Raw genomic sequence first — 23705 nt, 5'->3', positions numbered from 1 at the left:
GATACAAGTTTTATGAATTCTCAGTAAAAATACAAGTCAGTATAAAGATTCCAATAGTAATATAATGCATGATGATTCAGTTTCAAAATTTAAGGAATGAATCTGTGTTTTGGACCATGCTACAGAAAAGGGGAACACAATGTAGAAAGAATATTTAGTTACCTCCCTTTCCTTGAGGAGGGGCCTGTGCCTTATTGCCACAATACCTGAAAAAGCAATATGAAGTGCATAGCAGCCTTGCCTGTATAGTCTCCAGGCAAAACTGGTTAATTTAGCATCATAGTCCTCCTCCCCCTAGTTCTGCTCATTAAGGTACATTTTGATAGCCTGATATCATTATAATAACTTAAAGCTATTGCAATCCCATCCCCAAAATGGTTATAAACATCACTTCTTGGAGCTGTAAAATGTTCTTGTGATGCACTGACACTTTTTCACCATGTTAACCATTTTGCCCAGTCTTTCCAGGAACACTAAATACATTCCAATTAAAGGTGAATTAGTTCCATATTCAAAACTCTCCTAGGATTTAAAAGGAGTCTCAGTGCAGTCTAATATTTAAATGTGTTGTTCATAGCTTCAGGCACAATTAGAATGTAAATCAGACCTGTTTTCTTGACCCTAGCCCTCTGATGTGATGGAAGGTGTGCTAGCTTTCAAGGAACAGCTGGAATTTGGCCCCAGAATTGCTAGACCAAATGCTTTGGATTGGGGGAGAACAAAACTACCCTTTTTTTTCTGGGAGCTGCCTGCACTTAGAAGGGGATTTGGCTTCATAAAGCCACACCCTAAGCCTAAATTTTAGAGAAAGTTTAGCTCTCACAAGAGGTAACTCTTGACAAGATGTGCACCTCATCCCCCCAAATGCTGTGGTACATCTGTTTATTCCCAGTGACATTTTCACCCTGTCAGGCCCAGTGGGCATCTGTGGCTGAGCCCAGTCATTTCTTGTAGCAGAACCACGCGGATGGTGCAGAGCAGGGATCATGCATGGATCTGCAGCAGCACACAGGGAATGAGGCTGAACAATATGCACACAGCTCTGAACAGGACTTAGGTGCACACAGTGATGCTTAACTGAAACTCAGCTTTTACCAAAAGATTATAGCATAACACAGAAATCTGAAAGAAAAGGGTCAAAAGAAGCTGCTGACTTCCATGCACCAGTTAAAGAAAAAACCCCTCTTGCATAAACTGAGCAGCTGCACAGAACAGGCACCCACTTGGCTACACCAATACATCTTTTCTGCTGTAGGAATTTTCAAAAATTATCCATCCAACATCATACTACCACGTTTTAGCATCATACCAAAATGTAGTATTAAGCCATCATGCAGGTTTGGGGAATTTCTTCTGCTGTACTAAACACTGCTGTGCTTGCTTTGAATACATATTGTCAGTCTGATTTGTCTTTGTAGTAGATGCACCTTTAACAGTCACATTTATTCTGAAGTAAAAAAAAGTTCAGTAGCCCATATTGAGCTCTTGTCCAGTCAAAGTGACAAAAAAATACAAGGTTCTCATTAAACTGCATATATTCTAGAAAAGGGGGTTACTTTGCATTTAAGTCACATTTAATACAAGTTGGTCTGAAACTGTGAACTGATTCTATTTAGAACAAAGTATGGCACAGATTCCCAAGACCTATGGACACTGTGTAAATAACGCATTTTTCTCTTTGCAATGATTATCAATTCGCCAAAAACAGTATAATAGTCAAAAGGGAAGGGTGAAGGAAAACAGATTTAGGAGAAGAAATAAAAAATGCCTAAGAATTGAAAATAAATGACTTCTTTTGTAAGAAACTTTATTTAACTTCATTTTTAAAAATGCATTCTCTCCTCAGAACAAATGCCACCATAAAAAAAAAAAAAAGATTGCAGTAGCACACACTTGCACTCAAAAGGAAACATGCAAAACTGATGGCTGAAAAATTTTTGCATAAAAATCGAAGACTTCAGGCAAAAGCTTGCCCCTGTGTACCTTTAGGGACCCCAGACCATGAACAGCTTTCAGTGCAATGTCTCTTGCTTCCAATTGGTGGGGAAACATATGGCAGGTGCTTGTCTTCTGACAGCTACACTCTCCCAGATGTTTGAAGCAAAAACAGTCTCAGCTATGTTTTAAAACATCATTGTTAAACTGTTGCAGGAAGTACAAACAAAATTCAAGAAAATGTCAGAATCCAGTGAAGAAAAACTTTTGAGATCTACCCTGTGCCATACACTTCTTAAAAAAAATTAGACAGAAAAACAAATTTTATTAATACACCCTCTTTAAATTTTTTATTTCTGAAAGCAGCTTTTTATGCAAATCAAAAGCAGTTCCTGAGTAACTGCAGTAAACAGTGTCTTTTAAATATATTTGCGCCTCAGCTCTTCCGTTTTGGTTCTTCCTTGTTTTTCTCCCCCGTTTTCAAGTTTAATCTCAGTTCTTTTTCAAAAAATGTGCAAGTTCAGTTAGCATCGTTTCCAGAAGTCCACAGCTTGCAGGTCTTCCTGCAAGAACTCTAAGATCTGCACATACCTAGGCTGTAGTCCTACCCTATTGCAGGCTTTGATCTCAGACCTGTACAGGATGTGCCCTCACGTCTTCTTCAGCATGCGCCGTGACTGCCACGTGTGGAACTTGTTGTAGGCTGTCTGCAGCATCTCTTCTATATGACTTACCAGCTGAAACAGCAAAAGGGAGAAAGCATTGTCCCAGCTGCTGGAAACACATCCCTCCCCTTCCTGTCAGGTGCATTCTTGCTTTTATTCACTAGGAGTAATCTTGCTAAAATCAGAGAAAGGACCTTGAGGCTCTGTTGTAAAATATCCATAGAGGGAGCAGTGCAGAGAGCTGCTGAGCCAAAAGGGAAGGGGAAAGTGACCCCTCCATTGTGCTCTCTGTTCTGGCATTTAGTCTGTGACCACTTCAGAGCTCTCCTCCCATGTCAGATTTGAAGTTGCTCAAGTTCTATTTCGCAGTGGAAGTGAAAAATGAAACATGACTTCCTCTTTCTTTCTATCACTCCTGTAATTTCAGGTTACAGTTCTTGTCAGTTGCTTGCATCACTCAGCAAACTGAACAGAGAGAGACAACAGCATAACTGTGTACCCAATTTCCCTCTCCCCATTTCCTAGTCAATAAAAAAAAAAATGTCCTAGGATAAGAAGTAACAAACCTATCATCCTCTCATAGTTAAGAATGAAATTATTAATATGCACCCACATAATTAAACAGTACTTTTCCCTTACATTTGTGCTTAAATATTGTCTCCGAATCTTTTCTTGGAATGGGCAGAGCTTTGTAACCTGAAATCTTTCCAAGTTGCTCCTCATTTTCACAACCTGAGAGAGACAGAAACCAGTATTACAATACTGAAGATTTACAGTAAGACAGAAGTTTCATTTCCTTTAACAAACTATTCTCCAACAAAACCTTATAACTAATTCTGGGGGCTATTCGAGTTGTGTAGTTTGAGGAAGGAAAGTTATTCAAATATCTCTAACACTTCTCTGTATTTATTTTTGAGATAGGTGCAGTATGACTGAAAGTGCAGTGTGCCACTGTGATTATTACCTCCTTAATAATAGATATAAGATATTCACAAAATGTGATATATTTTGTTATATAAAATGTGATATCCTTATAAACAGAGACAAGATATTCACAAAATGTTTTTCTTTTGCAAGCAAAGACTAGATTTTCAGGCCAGATTTTGCAGCAGATATGCATATGTACCTGAATGCAAATTTTAATCTTTGTTATCCATGTGACACGAAAAGTAACAAAAAAATAGTTACAGTCATAGACCTGGCTGTAGGCAAACATCTGTCCTTGAAGGCAACTTAGTTCTCAAGAGCAGTGTGTGTTCTGAAGGTATGACAGTGATTTTGCAATGGATAGAAGAATGAGGGATACTTGCTTCTACTGTGTAACCTCACTGTGGAGGTTATTTCTTGGAGTTGGGGAAGGGAGGCTTTAGCTTTTGTGTTTTAAATGTGAACCCTGCAGCTGCAACTGAGCTGCCCATTCTGTTTGAAACTGGCTAACAGCTACTGTTCCTAAAGGGAGCTAACAGGCAGGCAGGGACAAGGATGATTTCAATTAATAGCACCAGCAGAACTGCTGAGAAAAATAAGGTTTCATGTTATTTTGTGACTTTCAGTTCTAGGGATGAGTAAGTGCTGCACTGATTTGATGCATGTGTATTAGTTCCATACTTCAGTAATGCCAGCCACTGTAAACCACATCATAACCAGGGCCATAAGAGGGAGCTCTGCCTTACCTTTTCTTCTAGGAATGGCGTGTTAACAGGGAAGCAGGACCAGAAGTGTCGTAGCAGTTCCCCTACTGCCACATACAAGTGTTTTAATTCAGACTGAATGTCATTTGGCACCATCTCTGCAACAGCAAAAAGGGTTTTTCACATCACTCAAGAATCCTATGAAAAATGAGAACTAAGGCTAACAAAGAAGCTCAGCGATGCACACTTCCACTACAGTCACAGAATGACTGGCTGGGAGGGGACACTGAGGTGCCTCACAGCAATTAGATCAAGACTATCAGCAGCTGTTAGATCAGGTCAGCTGGTATTTATGGCTCTATACTTGGAAGCTTGTGTACTATTTAGGAAGATCCATGCCAGGCAAAGAATGGACACCAAACCTAATCCAGGATTAGAAGCAGTATATTTGTATTGTTCCAACAGTGTGGCAGTGCTGCTGCTGGCTTGTCCCAAAAGCACAGTGCTAAGAACTCAGTGGTACTTCAACTTTTTCCCTCTATCTTATGTTGGTAATATGGTTACAGCATGTGAAAAATGAAAAATCCAGACAGGAAAAAAGAACTGTGTTACAGAAAAAAGGGTGACAGGGTTCAAGAACAAGAAAAGAGCCACAGTTGTAAAAACTCAAACAAAAAGTACAAGTAGTCACTGAGGATGAGCACAGTGAACTGAACAGTGAATATCAAATTTTAGGATGAGGCTATTAAAAGAAAGAAGTGGTGGTCAAGCTCAAAGAAGTGAAGTGTAGCACCCTATATGTCAATCAGGATGGGTAAGAAAGCCTCACCACTGCTTGCTGATTCCTTTTATTTCAGTACCATAAAGAACTCGTAGTTGGTTTTCAGCTGTCTGAATTACTTTCTGCTGCTTTTCAGACCAGGTAACACAAGATAAACTGGGAAACTGTAATAAATCCTGAGAATAGGGATTCATCTGCTGTGAGTCTGAAGAAACAGGAACTCAAACTGGCACTCAATGTGACAATAGGGAAAGGAGTGGTTGAATGGAGGCGTGAAGAGGAGAGGCTGTCTGATTGGCTCTTGCAGTCTACAAGGAAGTTGCCTTTTTTTAAAGCAAGCTGTGAATCTTAAATGCAGGCTGCAAAAAACTTAGTTTCAGATTATTATCTAGGCTTTGCTTCCTTAAGAGTTTTCAGAGTATGTTATATTCTACAATCCAGAGGGAAAAAAAGCTGAACAAGTAAAACCTCACATCCGTAAGATAATTTGGTATCTATCAGGTGTTTCCTTCATTACTTGCTGTGTAAAATGTTCTCCTGTTCACTTGTCTCAGTGCTGGTGTAGCCCTTACCACCCCCATGGTGAGGCTGGTGGTGGCATGGTGCTTTTCTTTTGTTGCTGCAACCCAGGACTACTCCAGCTACACATTTCCATACTTTCCTTTATCACTGGAACATTTTTTAAGGGAGAGATGCACCAGCAAGCCAGCTAGTGCTGTGCAATGCACCAGAATACAATTAAAGCATTAGACACCCCAAATCCTTACGGTTTATGGCTTGCTGTGTTCCACCCTGCATAAGTGCTCCTCCAGGTGACAGGACTGCAATAGTGCTGGCAGCATCACCACTTGAAAGAACCTGGAGAGAAAGAGTACAAATATTCCAGGTCATTTTTTCTAATAAATTCTTTTAAAAATAAGATCAGTTGAACACCTACATGGAAGTTCAGGTTCTGCTCTTTTCCAGAATTATGTGCTATAGCTTGTTTGCAGTGAAAACTCTCTAATTAATTGTAGCCTTTTCTCTGCCTAGACCTTGAACAGGCTGTGCACTTACTCTGAAATGACAGAAGTGTACTGTTACTATGCAGAAGTGTAGCAGAATGCTGGCTGCTTTACTCAGGGCCAAACTTAGTTTACAAACAGATAAATTCAGATGCTGGCTGGGGATACTGGCCACAGGGCTCTGCTGCCCTCCAGGTGCCAGCACAGAGCTTCTGTGCAGCCCACAGCACACTGACAGCCTAAGTGCTGTCATTTAGGAGCAAAAGGCCAGTTCAATTGAAAACCTGTTCACTGTAATCTCCTAGATTTCTCAGGGTGGATGAATACACTGGCATGGGCATGACTGTCCTCCTTTAGTATCTTATACCTTTACTGTTTCCTCAAAAGAAAGTAGGAACAGAAGAATATAACTGAGCATCAGCAATGAAAGTTTCCTCTAGTGTAGATTTTAAACTTTTAAACAGCTCAAAACCTTTAAAATAAATCAGTTAACAGAAATTGGAGATTACTGAAGTTTAAATTTTTCATGGTAAACTTCAATTGGCACAAGACATAAAACTGTATAGAAAGTAAGATGCTAAGATCAAGAGGGGCATTTTTAAATATATTTCCATACCTGAGTTAGTTTAGGTACATATGCTTCCATTTCTTGTCTAATACTCTGAAATGAATTAATTATATCCTGACTAGTTGCATATTGCTGTGATTGAATTGGAGTTGGACCATGGTAATACCTGTGAGGTGAGAAAAGGGAAGTGAAAAGTGTTACCAGTAAGAGTAAAGCAATAAAAAAACTCCTGGACAGTTCTTCTACTGTTTCTAATTTTAGATGCTTTGCAACTGTTACCAGTACTTTATATATTGACAAAGTACAATATATTGCCACATGGGAAGAGGCTGGGTTAGGCATAGTATAGCAGCCTATAACAGCTTCAGTTGTTGAATCTGTGATCATTTTGCCAATGAAAAGCCACCTCTGCCACCAGATTCTGGAAATATCATTAGAATGGAGCAATTCACATAACTTTCAACTGAAGTTAATGTAAATGAAGTTAGGTGCACATTGGAACTGTTCTCTTTCAGGTAGTACTGCTCCTTTTCTGATGTTACATCTATGGTTCTCAAACTCAAAAGTCTAGAAAACAGGAGGACCACCACTCGAAAAATCTTAGACCACTGAGCAGTCCAAACTATCCCAACTGCACATTTATGCCTGGGAGAGAATTTTTCTTGGAATTCTATATATTTTCATATAGGCTTTCACAGAAATTATGTGTTAAGGTCATTCAGGTTGGCTTAGAGACTTAACCCTCTGAAAAGTAAGATGGAATATGGCAGGGGTGTTGGACTAGATGATCTCCAGATGTCCCTTCTTACCCCAACCACTCTGAGAAATGAAACTATAAATTTAAGGGGAAACTGGTTTATGCAAATGCTCATATTAGGTTCCTAAACTCAGTTGTAACACACCTGATTGGCACAGTAGGGACTAAATCAGCTGGTCCTGTGTGGGCTGTGATGAAACCCCTGCTAAACTGGCTCTGCTGAAATAGCTGTGCATTATTTTAACTTACCTATCAGACTTCTTTAAGTTTAGTGCAATAGTTTTAACGCTATTATTCTTTGATAAGTCTTCGTATTCAATGGCCTCCTGCAGTTTTACCTAAAATTAGCCAAATAATGACACAAGTTACTAATGAAGGCACAAGTCCATACATCCAGTGCTTTCTTCTGCTGCATCAAGTTTGAGCTGAAGGGTTACTAAAACCTAAAAGAAAACCCAGGTATGGAATGACTCATGCCTACCCTCCAGAGGGAGTGATGCCCAGTGTTGTTCAGGATGGGCCATTTGGAAGTCTTGGCACCATTGCTTTTTCTCCAGATTCTGCAAAAATTAGGCAGTTCCTGCCACTTCCACAACATGTTCCAAAAGGTATAATAGATAATAATTTGTGCTCTCTATTTATGTCCATCTAACTCCAGATTAGCAGAAATACTCATGATTTCATAGCTAGTGCATAGGAGTCTGAGACTAAAAGCACAGTAATTACCCCAAGCTCTCTGGTGACAGCAGAGCTGTGGAGTACTAGTGAGAGGTAACAGCACAGTGACATCAGACTTTGTACATCTACAAAACTATTTCTGAAGTCTCCTGTTCTTCCACTACTTTCATTCTCCTTTTCATCACATTTCTTCCAGTCTTGCTATATAATTTTCCGCTCAGTAAAACTTACAGCTTTTGAGGAAAGTCAAAGACTACCCCAACACTTGCCAACACATGTATTCTACAAGGTTTTCTCACAATGTAACCAAGTTTGGAGTCTCTGATGTTTTCTGTTTAGGCTGCCAGCTCCAGGAAGAGTATTCAATTCAGTTTTATAGCAATTACAGTACTCTCTTCCACTTTGTGAGCTGCTCTGGTTAATCTAGACCAGGCTGTTGCCCTGTATTTCACTGCACCAGGTGTCACTACACTCAGTTCAACCTCACTTCAGCTTCTGACTAAGATGAAGGCTGTCATGTGCCAGTTTCATCATCCCCTCTACAAACAACACATTTGACAGGTTAATATTGGTGCTTGAACACCAATATCCTTTTCTGATGGATGTTCTTTAGAAGTTTTCAGGCATTTGAAAGAAAAACAAAAGGAAGGAGGCTGAAAATAGAACTGCAGCAAATGGAAATAACCAGATTTCTGAGTCCAATCTGAAGTATCTTAGAATTTTTTACTTTTATTGGGCACTACTGAGGAGAAAAACAGCATAATACTTCAATGTGTAACTTATCGTGTTTACTAACACAGGTAACAAGGCTTCTTACAGGCTGTCAGGTCGTTATTCTATATACTTCTAAACAAAACTAAAAAAGTTTTACTTCAGATGTGTCATAAACCAAGTAAGGAACTTTCAGCAATTTTTTGAGAGACAGAGCTTCCAGTTCCATTCAGTTAGAATCACATCAGCTAACTTTATACCTTTTTCAGTGGTGGCTGAAAGAAATCTGAATCCCTGGAGTTTCCATCCGTACTGCTGGTCTCACTGTAATGGTCATTTTGTGCTTCTCTTAAAATAGAGAAACAGCATTAAGAAGAATTCACCTCACAGGAAACTTAAGATACAAGCTAGAGACAAAGTAAATACATCTGTTTCAAAAACTTCATATGCATGTTCACATACTTTTTCCCCCTTGTGTCTTAATTTCTAGCAGTTGGTGTAGATAGAAGAAACCAACTCCTCACATTAACCCTGTTTGTCACAGGGGAAATTCCACAGCAGGGGAAGGTGCTGGTCCCTCTCTTCAGAAATAGCAGCATGCCAACAGTGCATGTGGGACACAGCAAAATCATGGCTAAATTAGAAACACTTTGTACACACAGTTATGCAACCAGGTATTAGCAGAGCTCTGGGAGCCCTATTCTGTTGTGCCTTTCTGAACTGAGAAACAAACACACTTTGCCCAAAAGAGATTGCTTAAGGTGCAGAGTACAATTTGTGCAAAACAGAGGAACAATGTGAGGGAGCCCAGCCAAACAGAAGGAAGTGTTAACTAAGATCTCTCACAGTTAAGGTCTGTAGGGTTTGGATAGAGTAGTAATCCTTGCTGGTTGTCCATAAAGCAGTTGTAGAGCAGGTGACCTGCCAGGTGTTTTTGGTCAGGGGCAGAGTACTGCGCCTTAGGAGTTTTTCATCTGATCCGTCTATGCCACACTGCAGGAAACCCCAGCAGACCTGCTCCTGGAAGGCAGGAAATAGGAAATCCCTGCACCAGACCTCATCTCCACTACTTCTGCTGCCTTGACTAGGGCTAGACATCTAAGGCAGACCCATTATTTTCTTTTTAATCTGCTTTATATCGTAACTCAGTTAAAAATAGCAGTCATCATTTCAAACAGCTCTGAAAAACTTCTATAAAGAAAAATGAAGCCTAAAGGTATTTCCGTTTTTAGAGGAAAATAATTAATTCATAAAAAATTAAAAGAAAAGGTTGTATGAATAACTGAAGATGTGCTTTTGTTTTGGAAATTCCTTAAAATTTACTCCAGAAATCTATTAGACAACACTGAAACTCACTGTTTCCTGAGGCCAGCTGCAAGGACCATGGCACTATGATGATTAAAGCGTTTTATGATGGCAGCATTGCTGCTTTCTCTAGCAGACTTTGAGGCATTTGATGTAGAGGCCACAGAAGCAACACCATAGCCCTGCAAAGAAAACAACATTCATTCCCTCTTGGCTCCCAGAGCAGCAGAACAATTCTGTTTTCCCTGGAGTCAGGAAGCCACCTCCTCTGCATCATCACCATCCAGAATTGTTTTCCTAGTTTTGCCCCACCATCTCCTTATGTACTTTGAAAAATCTCCAGGGACTATTGTATTCTGCTAACACTTGGCAATTTAGAGGTGTCAGAGAGAAGGTAACAGGTCTTATATTGGTAATTTTATGAGACCATGATATAAGTAAAAACTGAACTAGCTTAAAAAAATTAAGGATAACCTGTGCAAAACAGGCATTGATGGTAAGGAAAAGACAGCAATTGTTTTACTGACTGATTTTTAACATCTAGTGGCACACCAGCAGCCTACAGGCTAAAATATACCTGTCAGGAGGATGTGATACCACTGGAAAATTCAAAAAAACTTCAAGCCTTAAAATGCTGGCAGAGTTCCCCACTTGCCAGGTGGCACTTTACCCCATGGGCAGTTTCATGCTTGCTGTTAATCAGCCTCAAAAGCAAATCAGGGCAGTTTGCAGAGCACTTATAACACATCTATCCTAAACTCATGGTCCACTTTCAGGCTGCTAGCTTTGAACAACTCCCACAAAAAGAAAATGAAAAAAGAAAATACAAAAAAATACCACAAAAAAACTTAAAAATGCAGCTTCATTATTAACTACAACTCAAGGGTTTCAGTTACATCAAATGCAGAAAAGCACATCTCTGTTACTTCACATTATGGTACACCATTGATATGAATTGTTTTAACTTGTTCTTGGAGGCAGGTAATAATTCAAGTTAGTTTTAATTTTAGCAAAAGAAGGTATTTGAAGCTAAATAAAGAACACTGCATAAAGTGTCCTTCAGTTAGGCTGAATCAAGTAGCAGTGTTCAAAGTAAGAAAAACTCAAAGACTTTTTCCTGATTTGTGCTACTCTTTTGTACATTGTCACAGACTCTTAAAAGTAGGAAAAAACCAGAGTTCTCTTTAGACTAAAAAGCCAAATGAAAGAGCAATTCTTTAAAGAAGGGAAGTCCTGTATTTACACCCTGCACACCAAGGCAGATGTGACCACACAGGTCCATGGGCACAGTCTCCATTTCCCTTCACACACACAACAGCAGCAATGTTGAGTACCCAACCACCGCAACTGCCTAGTAAGGAATTGCTTTTAGAATTAGCATCTGTAGTGGTTTTAAAAGAAATAGCCACTTAAATGTAACTAAGGAAGGGCTATGGTTTTCTTTTGGATTTTTTGTTTGTTTTCTGTTTTGTTTCTCCAAGTACTTACTTCATCTAATGTTTTATCTTCCAAAGCTGTTAAATCTATCAGAGGGTTTTTCACTCCTTGAGACACCATTGCTTTTAACCCTGTGTGAAACAAAAAACCATGAAAAAACTGTATCTAAACAAATAGCATAACTATGGGATCATTAGGTTATATTTAATCTTTAAAAGAAGACAGATGTTCTGCACAGGCCCAAATAACACTGGGACTAAAACTTTAAACCCTTTTTAAAGTTCCATTTAAAATAAGCAATAAATGTGGGAAGTTACTCCAAAACATCTTCCTACTAATTAGCCCAGTTTTCACCAACTTCTACACATCAGTGAACACTGATTAAAAAAATGAATTGAGATGCAGTTATAGTAGTGGGATCTGGGAAGCCAAAATTGCATTTCTTCTAACTTTGGCACTGTTCTGCTGCCCTGCCTGGGCAGTATGACAGTTTATATCTGGTGATAGCTTTGACTTGTGAAGGGTTTTGCATTCCTAATAGCAAGCTTTCAATACATATTATGGAATGGTGGTAAGTGATTCTAACTCTCCACATTTTGGTATCATCACAAACCTATCTCAAAAGTTCATAAAAAACTTGAGTTAGATAATGTGTTATTATTTCAGATTAAAAAGACTGACAAAGAAGGATGACAACTCCTCTGAAAAATCTGGGCAAATAGGAATCTCATTTACTAAAACACCATCTATAACAAAAGCTGTACCTGTTGTAAATTATGCACATACTACAAAACAAAACCTATTATGTACACAGAATTATCCCATAGTAACTGATGGCACATAATCAATCTACCAGGATGGCATGCTATGGAATTTGCAGTAAAGCTTACATCTAGTGCTGCCACTTTCCAAAGGTAATTTGTTCCAAGAAATGCTCTCACTATGAAACATGCTCAGAATGGCAAAGTTGTAGCTAACTTGCCATGACCATCTGTAGTTTTCAGAGACAACCAGCTTACCTTTCTCATCCAGTTTGGCACATTCTGCAAAGAGGTCTTTTGAGCCTGTATTGAGCCTGTCCCGATGAAAATAATGAGACTGAAAAAATCGTGTCCAGAATTCCCTCTCAGTCATGTTATGTGGAACATTCTCTGCATATTTCATTTTTACTGTGAACAAAACCCAGAACAATTACAAACTGTTCCACAAATCTTAACATGGTATTTTAGATCACCATTTCCTTGATGGCTTCCTTGCTTTCTGGCTGCTTCCATTCACTCCCATTAAATGCAAGGGACTGCAGTAGTTAAGCATGAGTGAACAGGTACTCACTTATGCCTTTAAAGCTTTGAAAAGTACAGGTAACAGTGGCCTGAACACTCCTGAATTGCCCTCACACTAGGGGCCAAAATGAATCAGTGTCAGTATTCATTACAGTGGATGGGAAATGATGGAAAACAGGTTATTTTCTTCCTGAAGGTGATTTCATGAAAAATAACAATTAATTGGAACACTGAGTAGGAGACTGTCATGGAAATCAAACATTTACTCACAATTTAAAAAACAAAAACTCAACACAAGTTGGAATGTTTTCATTTAATAAAATCTCAGATGAACATTTTAGTCTTTCTACAGTAAGGCAGTAAAAAGACCAATCTTAAATGGATGTGTTTGGAATGTAAAACTCTGCTCTTACCTGCAGGGTATGTCCGAAATATGGATTCGATAATATCCGAAGTCAGGTTGTACCTCAGCCCGTTGCAGCCGTCTGTCTGAGGCCGTACGTCAGCCTGAGAAAAAGCACACAGGGAAAAAACAGTCATGTCTGCAGCTTTCCCTAACTGGAGAAGGAAAAGAACTGCAATCTTGCAAGCAAAGTCTGCTGCAGGTAAAAAAATCTTCTTCCACCAGTAATCCATAGCATATTTCATCGTACGTAGGTATTTTAGAATGAGCAATAAACAAGCAAACATGAATTACTTTCTTATACTTGCCATTTAAGGGATGATTTAACAAGCAGACTGCAGGCTTTAGAAAGCAAAGAGCACTCCATTGGTCAAAACAAGGTATGCTTAATTAATTCATGCTTATCCTTGTGTCAAAGTTAAAATAAGTAAGCATACTGTATATGCCTCATGTTTTATTGTTCACTCAACAATTCAGCTAGTGAATGATCAGTGGCTATAATGAAGTGACAAAAAAGGATTTATGGCTCTTACACCTTATTCCCTTATAATATAAGTATACACAGTTGTGTACTAAAAACATCTTAGTGTAACTGATAAGTAACACTGAATTTAAAGCCTGAGGATTAGCCTTAGTCAGAACTTTGATCTCGGTGATCTCTTTAGGAAGCTCTGGAGGAGGAGTGCTCTGTCCAATTCTCAGAAACAGGAAAAGTACATGATTGCACAGCCTGCTGCCTTTTCCTCCTTTTCCTGTGTACCTCAAGCCTAGCTTTTGTACCATCATCTTCATAGGCTAACATATTCTGAGCAGAGTCAGTCAGATTCAACTTGAATTGGGACACACAAATATCTAAGATATCTTCTTCACAAATGCAGAGAACACAAACATAACCAGGTGGTTTAAGAACGTTTTAGTTTTCAAGGTTTGGTGAGTTTACCTTTCATTGTGGTTTTTCTTTTTTCAACATTAAAGTGTAATAACAATGGGAAACAGGAAATCAGAGCAATCAAATTTGTCTGGCAACTGATTTTGGTATTTCCACGGGGAAAAAAAAATCAAATGGTTGTACAGCAGCTAAATTAAACCAATTCCTACCTCCTCTTTCCCTCCCAAATCCACTGTGAGCACAGTCATTACAAAGGTGGAAGTGGGATTCCATCTAAAGAGTCCTGTGAGTTTTGTTGCAGAAGCAGAAACATATCTCTGTGTGAGCAATCTGATGTTGTACCTAGATTACTTTTTGACTGCACTGAATTTACTCAAGCACAATTTCGACAAAGGGGTAAAATAACTGAAAGTTAGAGAAAGAAAGAAAATGAGCTTCCAGACACACAAGTTGTTCTTCAAGTCGCTGAAAGCACGTACTGGTTTAAAAAACTGGGGAGGGAATAAAACCCCTATGTGGAAAGGTTCATTTATGCATGTCAATGCTGCCACAGATATGCTCTTTAATTTGAGCTCATACATTTTAATCTAGTGACCATATATTCACATCACTCCTGTTTTACAGAAGACAGAGCAGCAGTACAAACATCATCTCCCTATTGGCAATTTGAAGTTCAAATAGCGCATCTTAAACTGACAAAATGTTGAGATTGCAGATTAGAAGGAAACCTTTTTTCCCCCCTCCTTTACACTTGGAAAAGCAGAGAGATGTTGAGGAACCAGGAAAGTTCATGTATATGGGAATAAAGTGCATGAGCAGAACCCCAATTTGTTTGCTCTAAAATCCTGTAAGTTAAAGGTTCAACATACCAGGAATGCTGCAGAGATGCCCACATCTTGTTTATTAGGTGCTGCAGAATTATCCCCTGCATTCAGGCTTAAACGGTTGGCCCAGAATTCTTCAGCACTGATTACTTGGCTCACAACAAGGTCTTTATAGAGCTGAAACAAAACAGGATCTTCTTGCAGCATTCTGGTAAAAGAATGTATTGAATAGAATTGAAACACTGCAGAATAAATCACTAGTATTTCCACAACTAACACAAGTTCACAAAAGGAACAGAAACCAACTTTTCTTTCAAAATGCTGTGCATTTCTTAACAAGACTGTGTGAACAACCAATGTCAATAGCACTGCTTGTCTGAAAAGACTTAAGAAATGGATGTTAACACTGAAAGTTAGAAAACAGTAATGCCTAAGAAAAACTCATTGTGGGATTCGTGTCTTGTCCTAAAATGTTCTGTGATGCTTTTGTGTCTTTGCACACCAGGCCTGGAATCTTCTGAACTGTAAAAGCACAATGAATATTCTTGCTGTTCCATAACAGAAATATGATGAGGGAGGAAAAAATGAGATCTGAGTGCTGTCCAATTCTTGGTTTAACATCTTAAAATTCAGTAGCTACAGAGCTCTATTCTAGTGCAAGAGTACAGATCACAAAATATGTATGGGATAAGATCTCTTAAAACACACTACTCCAATGGTTGTTCATTTATGTTTCTGTGGTAGCAGTAGGATCTTCATCCTTTAATCAGATAATCAGACACAGCACAAGTATGAGACACATTCCGTGTCACTACTTCCACCAGGGAGCATTGTTTACAAAATTTATCATCCACATATCAGGTATCACCACCCAAAATGCAAAGACTGTGCATCTGAATCTTCACTCATGCTTAAGCAGCTGTTTTTACAGCTGTGTACCTTATCAGAAACCCACTGGGCTATTTTCAGGGAAGCATGCATGTGTGTTCACAATCTGCCAATAACCCACCAGTCTTTAGCTTGTACCTCAGGGTCCTGATCAATTGCAAACAATGAAAAAAACCAGGAGTCTTATGGATACATGGTCTAGGGATGAACATGGGTAAACTGCAATCTGAACAGAATGAAAGCCTTTAGCTGCTCTAAGGACGAAGTAGGATGAGGTGAAAGTGAAAGCTTTGTGACAGGATTATTATGTTTTAACCAGCAGGGTTTCTCCAGTTTTTCTTATTATCGCAAGTATGGATTAGTGGCAATTCTTACAAATTAGTGCAGCTGAAAGCAGTCTGTTATTCTTGTTATTTCATTAAAGCTTGGAATTTTGGTACATACTCAACTCCCACATATCAACAAATGAAGGAAGTGCTATGGAGGAGGAAGGACTCTGGATGTTGTACCCTCCCACAACAGGCTGGATCTTTTCTGCCTGATCTGTTGCAATTAAGCTAATGAAGCCCCATCAGCAGACTTGGGCTTCTAATCAAGAGAAGAAACTATGGCTGAGTAGGTGCAGGGATTCTGGCTTTTCTGTAACTAGAAAAGCTGCTGATACTTCATGGTGTGATGCTGTAAATCTCCACTTAAGGAGGCAAAGATTCAGAGCTAAGACTGCCTGTGTTCTCAGCACCAATACTGTCAGAAAAAAGGCACATAGCATAAAGAAACAAGTATGGGAACAGTGCCAACGCAGGCTGCACTGCTGCAGACCCTAGTGGTTGCTGCAGTACTGGAACCAGTTAATCCTGGTTGTGTCACAGCTCCAGCACAAGGGCTCTTGCTCTTCTGCTGGGAAATCTTGTAAAGATCCAGTCTGTTCCATGAGGCAACGCTCTCATGTTTTGAAAAATCTACGTTCAGAGCTACAAGAGTCTTTGGAAATGGAAGCCATAGACACAAGATTCACAGCAGACACTAAAATGAAGTGAAATTTGTCAGGGGAGATGCAGAGAAGAGAGCTCTGTGGCCACAGGAATTGGATTAACAAACATGTTAAAGGAACGGAAATGTGGGAAAAAGACTTAGGTCCTCAATATCTTCTCCATTTCTTAGAGTAAACATCCTGTATGCCAAATAACAAACTGCAGCCTCTCAAGTGAGATGCATGAAAGTACCTAAAAATTTAGTAGTCTATAAAACATCAGGAAAGATGGGGCAAATGGGGTTTTATGGGGAGGGAAAAAAAAATCACCAGGCTCCACAAAATTTCTGGAAAAGGAAAAAAGAATCTTTCAAGCAGCTTTTCTAACTGATACATATATATTTAAGAAGACTAAAGAGACAGGCTGCCAGTTGGGTGCTCTCCTCTCATAGCTATGGATAAGAAAGACCGGGTGGCAGCCAGACTGGCTGCCTTGACACCTCAAGAACGTGTCACTAAGCACACAAGTGTAGTCTCAACATGTGACGGTTATGCAAGTCTCAAGGAACTGCCTTGAAATTGAAAGCAGGGAGATTTTTACTAGGGAAACAAATGCTGTATCATTCATGATGTTGAAATAACAGCACATGTTAACAGAAATACACAACAGTTAGCTAACAGATAGAAGAAAAAAACCCAGCAGACTTTTAGGATGTTATCCCTTTACCTGTTCTTCTCCTCAAGTTCTTTATTAGCTTTCCTTTTGAACTTGGGCAAGAGCTGTTGTAGAAGATCCTTGACCGCATCTCGCTCCTTCACTGCTGTGCTTTCATTGGAGAAGTGGAAGTTGGTTGTGTCCCCTGCATGCAATACCAGCTGCAGCTGAATTTTAGCTTTACCTTCTGGACTGATTTTCTGGCCTAGATTGCAGAGAGACAGACAGTAAGCTTATACAAGAAACTGTCTTCCCTAGAGTATTTGCTTATAAGCAGTTATTCTCATCATCCAATTAAATACCATTACCCTGCATGTGAATTGCAGCTGTGAAAATGGAACAGTCAGTCTTCCCCTTGAAATAGATTGAATCCTGCACCTTGTTCACTCTAAAATACAAGACACAGACAGTAACAGCCTGTTGCTTAATACCCTTCAGCTCTTGAACAGGAGTCCTGATTCATCTTTGTATTCCCCACAGGATCCATTAGAAAACTGCTGCAAATGAGGCTGTCATCACCTGGACACTTTAACCTGGAAGCAATCCAGGCTGCTGCTGAAAGGTGACCTCATTCCCCCTTTCCACTTCTTCCTGCTGCATTTCTTGTGTGATGGCTAGTGTTTGTGCAGCAAGCTGAAGCAAGGAACTGATCCACTGAAAAGCACCCCCTCTTGTTTTTGCAGCTGGCCCAGCTCCTGCAGAAGGACAGTGGTAGGAAAGCAGAGGTAGGGTGGGTAGGAGCACATCTGGATCCCAGTTTCCAGTGGTGAGCTAAGTGCAGTTAGCCACTAATGCTCCCCAAATTAATCACCAATGCCTCCAAGGTACTACTACATCCTCATGAGTCATAAGAAGAATCTAATTCCTGCTTCTATCCTCATAACCAGAGGGAGCAGAGGCTGGGACACCTATGCTTATGGACTGTTGTGCTATAGTGACTTTAGTGAAGCACTGCAAATGGCACTAACCTAACTTTTAATAGCAGCCTTTTCTCTAAAGCAAGTGGGAGACAGGAACCAGATATCAACACTAAATCACCTTCTCTATTACAAATTTACAAAAACATCTCATCCTTTTTTTATTTCAGATGACAAAAAGCACATCTTTCGTCTAAGTTAAAAATACTTCAATGCCTATACATGTGCATATTTAAAATATAAGGTGCTTAAGTGTGAGTTAATAGCTAAATAAAACCTTCACAAAGTTGATTATTACCGATGAATAGGGCTTTTAAACTTCTCATCACTTTCATATTTAAGAAAATATCATCTTAGTTCTGATTCATCACACACTTTCAATCATGCTGCAGTACCTGTATGAGACTTTAAACAGCAATAATCACTAAACCATTACAAAGTGACACATACAACTCACTTTTTATTCCTACTTTGGCATTAAAGCACGTGATATATAAGCACTAATTGGAGCCAGAAAGGCAGCATGCTATAAACATCTACTGTTTAGTTTTGACTTGCAAGTACTCTGCTGTTGCAACAGCAAATGCTTATTCAGAATGTTAGCAGCTAGGCCAAACTACAGAAGCTGACGCTTCTGAAGCTACGGTCTGTTGGATGAAAATAAAACTGAGTTCATTTTATATGAAAATCGAAACAGCTTTAGATACTGAGTTAAACAGATGACACGCCAGATAGTTTCTGTGTTAGACTGAAAATCCTATATGCTTCCTTGATCCTCCTCCCACCCTTCCCTCTACAAGCATATGGCATGGATTATTTTTCTGTTCAATTTATTGCAGAAGTTTATCAAAGTTAATAGTAAATGCAGCAGATCTAAGTTAAACATCTGAAGACTGCAGAAGTTCTGTGGTAGCATCCTTAAGCTGGTGATACTTTACCAGTCCTGATCTCTGCTGCTACGGAGTAGCCTGGCCAGAGCTCCAGAGCCCTGCAACCCTCCTGAGGCAGCAGCACCCAGCATGCATGGCAGGTGAGCTCTGTGTGGTATTGAGGTGTCTGTGGCACTCGTGCTGAGTGCAGCAGGCAGTGCTCACTCACATTTGATGTCTGCATACATGTGGCTGACGGTGAAGCGGTCCTTGCCCTCGGGAGCCCAGGCAATGCGTTCAGCCATCAGGTACAGGGCCCCATCCTGCTTCTTCTGACGCACCTTCTTCACTATCAGCAGCACTTCTTCCGACGATGTTGCCATTGTGGCTACAATGAGCTGTTAACAACATACAGTTGAGCTGATTAGCTGTGCTGTAACTTTCACTACTCCTGTCTATATTAAAGTATTATTTGCTCATGCCTATATCATTTTGGGAGTGTTTCAGATAAATGTGCTCCCCTCTTTCAGTACAATCAGCAAATTTATTTAAACAAAATACTCCCACCTACCTAAAGAATTCATCTAATTATATTGCTGATACTGCTTTTGATGCACTAAAAGACCCACAAATCTTACATTTAAACTGATAACTAAATTTTCCTGTTTTACTGTCCTTTCATTGGTTTTTCTAGTTCAGAAGAATACTCTGAAGCTAAGCAATGACGAATGCCAAATCTTCTCTAGTACTGGCAGCAATTCCCTTCTTCAGCGGGAATGGCAGATGCTAAGTCATTTCAGAAAAGGGAAGGATACAAGGTATGTGAAAAACCATGGATTTTTCAGTTCACTGTGCTAAAGATAAGGTAGCCCAGTAAGACTCAGGTGTTCTTATTGTGGTGGCTTTTGCCCGTGGCTTGAACAATGTTTTGTACACTTGACTGCAGCTGGCCAGTCCCTCTCCTCCAAAGTCTGTGGAACTAATGTTACATGTACTACAGCACAATCATAATTCTGTCAGCAGTCTCAAACCAACAAGACTTTGGATTCTTGCTGCATTTTTCTCCCCAGCAGTCACTGTCATTCCTCTCCCCAGGTTCACCCTACAGCCTTAAATTCAAGAGATAAAAGATATGATGAGTATTACTATACTCTGGCAAACAAAGCTTGGCACACTTATCAAAAGTGTACATCTTTTTTTGATAAGTGTTGGTACACTTATCAAAAATGTACATCTTTGCTGAAAATGTTTAATATGCCCAGTTGCTGTATTTTGTGTATCATAAATTTTGTGTATCATAAACTTTACTACTGACGTGCAAAATAATATTTTTCCAATGCTAACGTGGATGTTGCATGTGCTTCAGAATACCTATAATATTGATGGGATGCACACTGAAGTTCAGATTATAACCTGCATCAGCTATCACACTACTAGTAGGTATCACAAAATGGTAGTTCTAACCATTTAAATTCACATACTTTTTTCTTAAAAAAACAACAAAACACCAACCAGCAGCAAGACAAGACATTTTATTCTGACAGTTTGGACAATAGCACAGCATTCTCTTCTACAGAAGTCTTTTAAGCTCCTGTGCGATGAGTTAAGTAACACACTAGATGGAAAGACATAATGGCAAAAGGGCTTTGCACTTACACTTCACTCCTTCACCATTCCAGCCATCCAAGGCTTTGCTAGAGTTCAGTCATGCTGAGCTGAATGTGGGATTTCACATCAGCACCACTGCAGCAGTCACTAGAACACACTGTGCCACATTCAGAGCATCCTTGGTAGTACTTCTTTCTCAAAGAAAACTGCATGGCATGATTTCAGGACTGTTCCCTAGCATAATCCATTACAGTCTCCCAGCAGCACTATTCCCTTTCAGTGCTATTCACACAACCATTTTATGTAGTTTCCTGTTGTGGGTCTGCAGTCTCATCAGCACCTTATCCTTACTGGAAAAAGGCAGCTGGCCACAGACTCTCAGAGACTGGGAACCTCACCATGTGCAAGACCAGGGATTTGGTGGTTTTCTCCCTTTGTTACTTTATAGTCCTTTTAAGGTCATTATTAACCAACGCGATGGAGGCAAAGCCACGGAACACAAAGGAATTCAACCTGTACAGAACAGCAAGAAAAAGGAAAGCATTCCCACAGTCAGGCTCATTTTGATGCCAGCTGCTCTGCTTTTCTATCATGCCATTTCACCTACCTACACCCAGTCTTTCAACTACAGAAGCAAAGAATCAGCAGCTACCAAGTTCTCCTTCAGAGCCCTTCTAGTACCCTGCAATGTGCAATCCGTGAGAGCACAATTATCCCACAAGTGGCTCATTCCACCTTCTGGGAGGGCGAGCACATGGCTCATGCTGTTCTTCTTTCTGTCACTGCTGTACTTCCTTTTTCCTGCAGTAATTTACAGTGGCAGTGGGATGATACAACTCACAAGCACAGTAAGCATTACCCAAAATGGAGAAAACCCAGAGCTGTCTTTTGAACAGTACATCAGAAAGAATACAAAAAAATGTTAATAATAGGGGTTTAGGAAGGTTACTGTCTGTCACTAATGGAAACAAAATGGCTTCGTGTTACAAGAAGTACAGGAAAAATTCTAAAATAGGAACCTTGCTTCAAGATTTCATTCCCTGTCTCCTACAGGGAAGGCTACGTCCCTGCTAAGCAAAGCACACACACTCAGCTTTTTTTTTTTTTTTTTGGGTATGTAAGGCTTACTATGCAGCAGAGAGCCATCAATGATGTACTTGTTCCTGTCCAAATCTCATAACCTCTACATTTAACATCTGAAGCTTCCAGGAATCAGTACTATGGATGATGACACTGCTGCTGTGCAGGGCAAGAACGGCCACATGCACACAGACAAACGCTGTTATTTTGTGGCTTTAAGTGACAATTTTAACCTGCTACAGCATTAGTGTTCTTCAGCGGCTGGTTCAAGTATGAGTAGGAAGGTCAGACAATTTATTTTAAATTCCCCAGCAACAGAGCTTGGTCAACATTTCTAAAAGCACTCGGATCAACCAGAAGCCCTAACAATGAAGTACAACTTGTCATCAGGCCTGTCTTGGGGCTGTTAATTTCAGCTGCAGTGTACAATAGGCAAGGTCCATCAGGAAGCTTCAGTGTTGGCATAGACCAAAAGAAATGTTCTGTGTGCTTATCCACCTACAAGCCCTCCCCTCGCAGCTCTGTGGGAGCAAAGAGCTTCTGGAAATACCATCAAATTCCAACAGCTATCTTTCCTCCATTGAAGGGAATCTTCCTGACCACTCTTATTTTAAGATACAGTACCTCTCATCTCTGTTTTTTACAACACCTGTTCTGAACGCTCTCCGTTACCAGCACTTTACTCCAGTCTCTTTCCATATGGTTATGTCGAGTTCTGAGCAGAAATAAAGGAAACGTTTGCACGTTTTAATAATCCTGACTTGGCCAGGGTGGGGAGGGGCTGGCAGGCAAGCTCTGACAGATCAATGCAGGCCTTTCTGCTGCTGGGCTTCCGCTCCCCGCAGGCAAGAGCAGATTCACGGAATATCTGTGCCAATGGCCCAGCCTGACCCGCAGTGGCACGGGGACGCTGCCAGCTCCGCGCGGGTGGCGGGGATCTGTCAGCGGGATGGAGAGGTGGCAGCAGTGCCGCTTGTCCCGGCACACCGGGGGGATGCACGGTGCTGAGGGGCCAGCCCGGCCTCCCTCGATCCGCATCACCCACGCTACGGGAGGGATGTCACCCTGCCACGAGACCGGCCCGAGGACACCGCACGGTGCCGGCGGGGAAGGCGCTGCCACGGCACCTCTTTGTCTGCCGCCCGCAGCACCGGGCCGAGCGCGGGGCCAAGCCCGGTGCCCCGGCAGCGGTGCCGCCGGCGCAGCGCTGCCGCCTCCCCGCCACCGCCCGCGGCCCCGGGGAGCGCAGATCGGCGGTGCCGCCGCCCCTTTCGTCCCTTCCCTCACCGCAGCTCCGGCCCGGCCACCGTCACACGTCCTCTGGGCAGGAAGGAAGCGCGGGAGGCCAAAGGCCGCCGCGGCACGGTCCCGCCGCCCCCGGGGACGGATCGCCGGAGCAACGCGGCCGTGAGGCGGATCGGGCCCCGCGGTCTGCCCGGCGCCGCCGTTCCCCCGCGCCCCGCGCCGGCGGCTCTTACCGTGCGGGCTGCGCTGGGAGCTGCTCCGAGTGCGAGCGGCGCTACGGGGGTCGGGCCGCGGCCGCCGCCGGGGCCATGGGGCGGGCGGGGCGGGCACGTGACCGGAACGGGCCGCGGGGCGCCGGGGGTGGGGCCCGCACCACGTGACAGGGGAGCGGCTCCGAAGCCGCGCGTCCCCGGCGGTCACGTGGCGCCGGCGCCCCTCCCGGCCCCCGCCCCGGTCACGTGACGGCCGCTCCCCCGTCGCCATGACGGCGGCGGGCGGAGGGGGCAGTTACGCGGCAGTAAATCGGTACCGCCACCGCCTCC

The 23705-nt window shown here is 41.4% G+C and overlaps 1 protein-coding gene across 12 annotated transcripts; it reads right to left on the bottom strand.

The window, feature by feature from the left end:
- Positions 1-33: 33 nt before the first annotated feature.
- On the bottom strand, positions 34-23685 carry GTF2H1 (general transcription factor IIH subunit 1). 12 transcript variants are annotated; one of them, XM_058807012.1, is made up of 15 exons: positions 23397-23685; positions 19460-19628; positions 17457-17649; positions 14917-15079; positions 13169-13262; positions 12492-12641; positions 11524-11603; positions 10087-10217; positions 8991-9078; positions 7591-7679; positions 6633-6750; positions 5780-5870; positions 4274-4389; positions 3240-3332; positions 34-2672 (listed from the first exon to the last, which is right to left on the bottom strand). In XM_058807012.1, exons 2-15 carry the CDS (start codon positions 19611-19613, stop codon positions 2586-2588), a joined length of 1647 nt encoding a protein of 548 aa, XP_058662995.1. In that variant the 5' UTR covers positions 19614-19628; positions 23397-23685; the 3' UTR covers positions 34-2585. The 12 variants fall into 12 exon arrangements, with proteins under 12 accessions (XP_058662995.1, XP_058662996.1, XP_058662994.1 ...); XM_058807013.1 differs by lacking the exon at positions 23397-23685 and adding an exon at positions 22543-22833; XM_058807011.1 differs by lacking the exon at positions 23397-23685 and adding an exon at positions 20887-21762.
- Positions 23686-23705: the final 20 nt, after the last annotated feature.

This window comes from Ammospiza caudacuta, chromosome 6 (assembly GCF_027887145.1).
Source record: "Ammospiza caudacuta isolate bAmmCau1 chromosome 6, bAmmCau1.pri, whole genome shotgun sequence".
NCBI lineage: Eukaryota > Metazoa > Chordata > Aves > Passeriformes > Passerellidae > Ammospiza > Ammospiza caudacuta.
This window is presented reverse-complemented; position numbering and strand designations above follow the sequence as displayed.